The 8,845-nt window shown below is 38.6% G+C and overlaps 1 protein-coding gene across 1 annotated transcript; it reads left to right on the top strand.

Annotated features, from left to right (window-relative positions):
- Positions 1–7,235: 7,235 nt before the first annotated feature.
- LOC102957586 (olfactory receptor 2D2) lies at positions 7,236–8,183 on the top strand. The gene has a single exon (XM_007083280.2). It carries the CDS (start codon positions 7,236–7,238, stop codon positions 8,181–8,183), a length of 948 nt encoding a protein of 315 aa, XP_007083342.2.
- Positions 8,184–8,845: the final 662 nt, after the last annotated feature.

The raw sequence follows: 8,845 nt of genomic DNA, 5'->3' as shown, positions 1-8,845 counted from the left end.
ATGGTCCTCATCCAGGGGAGACATAACCCGAACTTCCATGGAGTCAGTATTGATCCTTTGAGTGGGAATTCTTATGCCTCTGTTGAGCTGGGCTTGGAAGACTATAAATGGATATGGAGGGTAGGGAATAAGTGATTTTGAGCACAAAAGATCTTGGAAACAAAACTGAAACTTAGTATTTTTTCTTGGTTCCTATGGATTCGCTCAGAATCTTCTTCCTAAAAATAATTTCAGATTAGACAACACATGGCTCTGTGATCCTACCATATTGTTTGATTTATAATATATGTCACTTTTAGAGAAATGAACTTAAAAGTTGATGTCAAATCTAGGGAAAAGGCAGAATAAAGGAGAGGAAGTTTGACAATATAAATATGATTTTCTTTCAGAAGCTTTCTGACCCTGGGGGCAGATTCACAGTCGCCTGGGGGAACATTTTCTCCTCCACATTTGCATTAGAGCATAATATGCTTTTAAAAACAAATCAAGAGAGGTCAGGGGTGTAGGCTTCTACTATGGTGCCAGGATCAGTGAAAGCTCCTATCTGACAGATCACAAGTCACACTCATCTCTGACTCACACTGACCTCTCTGTCTCCTGGTATTTTGGCTCAGGTCAAATTAGCTCAAAAGACATGTATTGTACACTTACTCTGTACCAGCATTTATCCTATTTTCTGTGAATAAAGATGAGTCAGATGTGGTCCCTGCCCTTGAATATCTTACCACCACAGAGAAAGAAAGTAATTTCAATGTAACGTTATTAGCTATGATGGAAGTAAATATATGATGGTGAAGGTACACTTATATATTTAGTTTGTGAATGTGTTTAGTTGTATATGCCTATACCTATATGTGTTCAGAGTGAGTGGGAGTGGGGAATGGGAAAAATGTGTGGATCAGAAAGGAAAGTATTCCCGGATAATATTTTTCTTGAATGTAATCTGTAAAAACATGTAGGTATAAGCCAGATGAAGCTATAGAAATCAGCAATATTCTGTAGCTGCCCTTTCATTAAGTCAACCACTGATTACAGGCATCACTTAAAGCTTTGTGACAGATGTTTAGTTTTATGCTATTTTCATCAAAACTGAGAATATTTGCTTACCATTTAATTTTCCCTGAGATTTAGAGACATGCATTAATTTCTTCCCTGGGAAGTGTGTGAACTGTGGTAGAGAGAGAAGCAAAGTCCAAAGGTCCTGGGGGAGACTCTAAGAACTAATCAGGTTAATACCTTCCACTAGATGGAGGTAATTCTGAAGTTACGTATCTTAAAATAGTGTGTGGTCTCAAAATGTATTTTTTTTTAAGTTTATTTACTCATTTTTGAGAGGCAGAGAGAGAGGGAGAGAGAGAGAAGCCCAAGCGGGTTCCACATTGTCAGCGCAGAGCCCAACATGGGGCTCGAACTCACAAACCATGAAATCATGACCTGAGCGGAAATCAAGAATAAGATGCTTAACTGACTGGGTCACCCAGGTGCCCCTCAAAATGTATTTTTATGTCAGCTATTTTGGCAATGGACTACATTTTTCTTTAGAAACAATTCTATATTAGTTTGATTTAAGTAATTGTTAGATAATACAGACTCACTTGGCCCAGTACATTCATTCAGTAAACTATTATTTTCTGTGAATCTACGATGTTCCTGAGACCATATTGTCACTGAGGATAAAACATGACTATAGTTTGATTCCTCCTATCTGAGATTCATCGGCCTTAGGAGCTTGGTTTGTTTGTTTGTTTTCCCCAGTATCAAACATGTGTTTGGCCAATAACGTTTGATCAACAAATAAGCTGACTGAACATTCAAAGTGTGATGAATGTTCAAGGAAAGTGATGCTAACTTGAGTAGTGGGCACACATTTGAATAAGGGGATGATGCCCTACAAAAATCAGTGGGGTATAAAAACACAGTGTGTCCTACTTATGTGGTGAGAAAAGTGGCTGGAAATGTGGCCTATGGTCAGATAAGGGAACCATAAATGTGATTGTTTATATTAAGGATTTATTTATTCATTTATTCTTTCAGTGATGAATTGGAACCTTTCATCACTGACTCACAGACCTATCCAGATACCTAAGACTCCATTATCAAATTACATAGAATGTAATACTATCTTTTTGAGAAAACTGGGAATTTCTTTAGCCTAGGAGTTCTTAACTTAAACTTCAGAGTGTTCTTCAATTTAGATGTGAATGCTACTTCTTTATTTCTATTTTACTCTAACAGAAATTCAAATTTTCTTTCTTGTTTGAAGGTTGGTAATTAAGCCAAACTATCATTAGCAATATCTATGACTTTATCACCAACAGAAATTAGAGTTGTTAAAGATACCTCAAAATATCCTTTAAGTTCATTATTTTGAAATTAAGGTGGTTATTAGACCTGTCACAACATTTTGAATTTTAATGTGTTAATAGGGAAGCACATGTGTTATTGTATATTTGCTTTCTAAAACGATTTTAATAACTGTACTTTAGTGTACTTTAATGTCAGCATAATCAAGGTCCATCCATGTTGTTGCATATGGTATCATTTCCTTGTTTTTTATGACTGAATAATATTCCATTGTATATATATCACAACTTCTTTAGCTATTTATACATTACTGGACACTTAGGTTGTTTCCATGTCTTGGCTATTGTTTTTGGTTTTTTGTTTGTTTTGTTTGTTTGTTTTCAAGTAGGCTCCATGCCCAGCACAGAGCCCAAGACTGGGCCCAGTCAGGGGCTTGAACTCATGACCCTGAGATCAAGACCTGAGCTGAGACTGAGTCGGACACTTAACAGACTGAGCCACTCAGGCATCCCCATGTCTTGGCTATTGTAAATAATGCTACTATGAACATGGGGGTACAGATATCTTTTCAAGTTAGTGTTTTTATTTCCTTTAGATATATTCCCAGAAGGGAATTGCTGGATCATATGGTAGTTCTATTTTATTTTTTGAGGGTCCTTTATACTGTTTTCCACAGTGGCTGTACCAATTTACAATCTTACCAACAGTGGATAAGGGTACCCTTTTCTCCACATCCATGCCACCATTTGTTATCTCTTGTCTGCTTTTGATGGACTTTTTAACAGGCATGTGGTGATATGTGTCCCTGTGGTTTTAATTTGCATTTACCTAATGACTAATGGTTGTATGAGTTCTTTATATATTCTGTATATAAACCCCTTGTCAGATATACAGTTTGCAAATATTTGTTCCCATTTCATAGGTTGGTTTTCACTTTGTTGGTGGTTTCTTTTGCTGTGCAGAAGCTTTTTAGTTAGATGTAGTCCCACTTGTTCATTCTTTTTTTGTTGATTATACTTTAGGTGTCATATCCAAAAATTCATTACTAAGACCTATGTCAAAGAGCTTTATTCTTGTGTTTTCTTCTAGGGGTTTCATGATTTCAGGACTTACATTTAAGTCTGATCCATTTGGAGTTAATTTTTATGAGTGGTATAAGATATGAGTCTATTACATATGAATATCAATTATCTCACTGCCATTTACTGCAAACACTGTCTTTCCTTCAATGAGCATTCTTTATTCCCTTGTCAAATATTAGTTGTCCATATACATTTGGGTTTAATTCTGGGTTCTCAATTCTGTCCCATTGGTTTATTTGTCTGTATTTATACCAGTACCATACTGGAATTGATGACTATAGCTTTTGATGACTATAGCTTTATCATATAGCTTTTTAGCTTGAAATCAGGAAGTGTGATGCCTTTTGCTTTGTTCTTCTTTCTCAGGATTACTTTGGCTATTTTGGGTCTTTTGTGGTTCCATATAAATTTTAGGAGTGTTTTATATACTTCTGTAAAAAATGCCATTGGGACTCTCCATAAGGATTGAATCTATAGATAGCTTTTTGTAGTATTGACATTTTAATAGTATTAATGCTTCCAATCATGAACATGGGATAGCTTTCCATTTATTTGTGTTTTTGATGTCTTTCATCAATGCCTTGTAGTTTTCATAATAGAGAATTTTCACCTACTTAGTTCAATTTATTCCTAAGTATCTTATTGTTCCTGATGCTATTGTAAGTGGGATTGATTTATTTGTTTTCTGGAAAATTTGTTAATTGTGTATAGAAATGCTACTGATCTTGTATATTAATTTTGTATCCTGCAACTTTACCTAAATTCACTGATTAGATCTAACTTTATTTTTAATCGAGTCTTTAAGATTTTCTATATGTAAAATCATATCATCTGCAAATATAGACAGTTTTACTTCTTCCTTTCCAATTGTGATACCTTTTATTTTTTTTGCCTGATTTCTCTGGCTAGGATTTCTAGTACTATGTTGAATAGGAGTGGGCACCTTTGTTTTGTTCCTACAAGAAAAGTTTTCAATCTTTCACCTGAGTATGATCATCTGAGTATGATGTTAACTGTGAACTTGGTCATACATGGCCTTTATTATATCGAGATATGTTCCTTCCATGCATAACACGTTAAGAATTTTTATAACAGTGTCTCTTCCATATGGTTGTTCCTGAGTTATATCCTTTCATAATAAAATGGTGATCTAAGAAATAAAAAAAGAGGTTTTTTTTTATCACAAATGGATGTTGAATTTTGTCAAATGCTTTTTTCTGTATATATTGAGATGATCATATGATTCTTTTCTTTCATTCTATTAACATAATGGGAAATGTTCCACTGTCTGAGAATAGTTGGGTATGACTGCTTTCTCAGTTCCCTACCCAAGTGAGGGTGTAGGCTGGGCTCTGTGGTTGCCTGGATTCTCTGGTCAGGCTTACTAGATGATCAGGTCTGGGTATTATATTCAGTAATAGTATATGAAATAACTTCCCTGCACTGGCAGGGCAGTAGGACAGAACCCACTGTAAAACTCATTGTTTAAGGACCCCAATCAATCCAGAGTGTGCACTGAATTCCCTGGTCAAGTGAGGTCATCAGTTTTGCCCTGCAGATGAAAGAAGGCATAGCTGTGCTCTGCTGAAGTGCCACTGCATGTAGGGCTGTTGTATGGGCTATGCAGCTTTCAGTGTGCTCTGGTTAGCTTCTTTGGTTGGACAAGCTGAAAGCTATATTCAGTGATAAATGGGGCCACAGATTAGATTTCTTGCCTGAGCACAGTGAGAGAGCAGCTCTAAAGATGATTAAGTCTTTTGTTTGTTGTCTTTACATACCCTAAGTTTCCAGATGGAACAGAGCCACCAGCCTCTGCTCTACAAACTGCCAGTTCTGCCCACCTGCCTCTTAGCTTGAGTGCCCCTGGACTGGACTGCTTCTAGGAGTTGTCACCAGCCCTTTCAGTCAGATGGTGCCAGAAGAGACTCTTGACAGTGGGTGGGCTATGTTCTAGCTCTCCAGTCTGGGTGGGAGGGGAATGGCCCACTCAGGCTACTCTTAATTTCTCAGGCAGTCTTTTTAGTTGGGAAGGGCTGGAATTTACCTTCAGCCCAAGCTATGAATTAATGCCGCTGCCTATATGTAGCACAAGAATGTTCCACTGGTATTGGCTTTGCTCTGGATGCAATCAGTTGTGCCCGCCCTCTTCTCAGCTTGAGTGCTGCTGGACTGTGCCACTTTCAGGAGTTGTCATCAGCCCTTCTGGTCAGGTGGAGCCAGAGTCTCTCTTCACAGCAGGTAGGGTTGTGATTGAGCTCCCTTTCTGGGCATGAGCAAACTAGGCTCTAGGGCCATCAAAACTCCTTTGAGGATCTGAAACAAGCAGATCTGCACCCCACCTTGTTCTCTGGTCAGAGTGTTCCCCTTATGTGGTTCTACAGATGAGCAAAACTGCTGGTTGGGATTAGTCTTTGGGGAGTGTAGGTATGAATTTGATCTGCCAAGATCTGTGTGCTGATTGTTGTGAGTCCCTCCTTCCTTCTCTATCACAATCAGATTCCCAATAGTTGAGCCCCACCGATTCCTCTGTAGTCCCTGTGGTGTGAGATCAGAGTAGGGTCTCCCTTATAAAGCAACCCACAATGTTGGGGTGGTGCAGACAGTCTCCCCTGGGTTTTCTTTTCCTACTAGAGGAATAGGAGGCTCAGGGGAGACCTCTTCACATGGTGCTGTGCTGGCCTGGGGGAAGGACAATGCAGTCAACAGGAAGCTGCTTCTCTTACCTTTCTAATGCCATCTTTCTTGGTCTCTGTGGTGCAAGGTTGCTTCAGCCTCACCACTGTGTTCTAGGTTTCTCTCAGTGGTGTCTTATTCTTGAATAGTTGTTGGTTGTTCTTATTGTGAGGGGAACAAAGTCAGGAACAATCTATGTTGTCGTCTTAATGACATGAGAATCTGGTAGGCTTTTTAAACAACTCTACCAAACCATATGATCAGATTATTTTTATGTACTTTAATTAATAATAATTGATCAAATAAATCCCTATGCTATGTCTTAAAAAGGGCACAAAAATGAAAAAGATATAGTTTTCAAAGGACTTTTTAATCTCTGGGAGGAATACACAGATAATGCAAGGCAATGAGAGAAGGTGGATTAGTGCTATTTAGTCTGAACACAGAAAACTAGCCAACCTGGTGGCTTCAAATGGAAATGTTGTGATGGTTTGTCTGCTATTTTGGAAGTTTACTGATGTTTAAGATCGATATTTGGGAGTTCCAGCCAAAGCTTGGGATGGGATTGCCAAAGAGATTATGGCACACCACCCAGTTACTCCTTGGTTTCCTGAGTGTTTCAAAAACAGCTTATTTTCTCCAAGAAAAATGTCATTTCTGCAAGGCACTTTGGCTCTTTTTGATTTCTTATACCTTAGTGACTGTCTTGTCAGGGAAGAGACAACAGGAAAAGTTGTACACCCAAAGAATTAAAAAAAAACAACAACAATCTATACCATCATAAGACGGGAGAGGTGTGTCAATAGCCACATAAGACTCAAGGGCTTTAGTTGATAATGAAGTGAAATTAAATGCCGTCACTTTATATATTAATTGAATCTTTTTTTATTATTAGAATTTTGATATTCAGAATAAAGAAGATGATTATTTTGATCTACTCTACATTTGCAGATGACACTAAAAATGAATGCACCATCTTAGAAGCATTAAGTTTTGCAACACTGAAAATGTTCCAACTAAAACAGCGTGATTATCTATATAAAGGGGATGCTTGGAATGGCTGGTAGTGATTGAGGGCAATTCTGTAGCCCTTCAAATCTGAATTATATAGTTTTATAATAGTTATAAAACTACATGCTGAAAAAAGAGACTTCTTACTGAAAAAAGAGACAAACCATGAGAGAAACAAATCAGACACAGGTGACAGAATTCCTCCTTCTGGGACTTTCTGATGACCCACACACCCAGAGGTTGCTATTCATTTTATTCCTGGGTGTCTACCTCATCACTGTGCTTGTAAATCTACTTCTCATGTACCTTGTTCAGGTTGACTCCCAGCTTCACACACCCATGTATTTTTTCCTCTGCAACTTATCTCTGGCTGACTTCTGTTTTTCTACCAACATCGTTCCCCAGGCCCTAGCCCACCTGCTATCCCAGAAGAAGGTCATTTCATTCACACGTTGTGCAGCTCAGCTTCTATTCTTCCTCATTTTTGGGTGCACCCAGTGTGCCTTTCTGGCAGTGATGTCCTATGATCGGTATGTGGCCATCTGCAACCCTTTGCATTACCCTAGCATCATGACTTGGAGGGTGTGTGTCCAGCTGGCTGCAGGATCATGGACCAGCGGCATTCTGGTGTCTGTGGTAGATACCACTTTTACACTAAGTTTACCCTACCAAGGCAGCAATAGTATTGCTCATTTCTTTTGTGAGGCCCCTGCACTGTTGATCCTGGCATCCACAGACACTCATACTTCAGAGATGGTCATTTTCCTCATGGGTGTTGTGATTCTCCTCATACCTGTTTCCCTAATTCTGGTATCCTATAGTCACATCATAGTAACTGTGGTCAGGATGAAGTCAGCTGTGGGGAGGCTCAAGGCATTCTCTACCTGTGGCTCCCACCTCATGGTGGTCATCCTTTTTTATGGGTCAGGAATTGTCACTTACATGGCTCCAAAGTCTTCCAAAGAACAGGAAAAACTGGTGTCTGTGTTTTATGCAGTGGTGACACCTATGCTTAATCCCCTCATCTATAGCTTGAGAAACAAGGACGTGAAGGGAGCTCTGAGAAAAGTAGCCACAAGGAATTTCTCATGCAGGCTTGAAATCTTCCACTGACAGTGAGACCCTCTTGGCTCCCTACTTATAAGACTTGCTGAGTAGTTCCCTTAGCAAAACTGGAATATCGTAAGATCCTGGGGGCTTGTTGTGGACCCACCCTCCATCCTTCATCTAGCACTTCCTTTATAGAAGAGGAAGGACAATAATTCATGGAGCAATACAATGAGGGTCTGCTCCCTTCTTGGTTTTTTTGTTTTTGTTTTTGTTTTTGTTTTTTTGTTTTTTTGGCATCTAAGAGTTAGGAAACCCTGCAAGAAACAGTCACATTTTATAAACTCTGGAACCTGTAAAAATCTGTCTTTTTTTAAATCATGTTTTATATTAGCAGCAATCTATCCCAGATCCTACTCCATCTCTTTTATCTTTTGAATCTCTCTGCATCATCAAGTAATCAATAAATTAATAAACATTAAGTGTTTAATTAAGTACTTAATCACTTACTATGAGCTAGGTGCTAAGTATATATGTGCCTGCACATGAGTCTGTATGTGTGTTTGAAGTGGGTAGTGAAGAGCATGGGTACAATGAAGCAGAATATATGAGTTCTGCTGTCCTTCTCACACTCTGCTCACACCCTTAATAAGGGACATGAATATTTTATCTATAAGATAAAGGTAAAGACAGAGTTTTGGAAGCTAACAGGAGATAGTGACATCCCA

This window comes from Panthera tigris, chromosome D1 (genome assembly GCF_018350195.1).
Source record: "Panthera tigris isolate Pti1 chromosome D1, P.tigris_Pti1_mat1.1, whole genome shotgun sequence".
NCBI lineage: Eukaryota > Metazoa > Chordata > Mammalia > Carnivora > Felidae > Panthera > Panthera tigris.
The sequence above is the reverse complement of the archived record's forward strand: the minus strand, read 5'-3'. Positions and strand labels throughout refer to the sequence as shown.

What these genes read in the sequence shown, in the direction of transcription:
- LOC102957586 (XM_007083280.2), top strand. Translation starts at nt 7,236, where the DNA reads ATGAGAGAAACAAATCAGACACAGGTGACAGAATTCCTCCTTCTGGGA.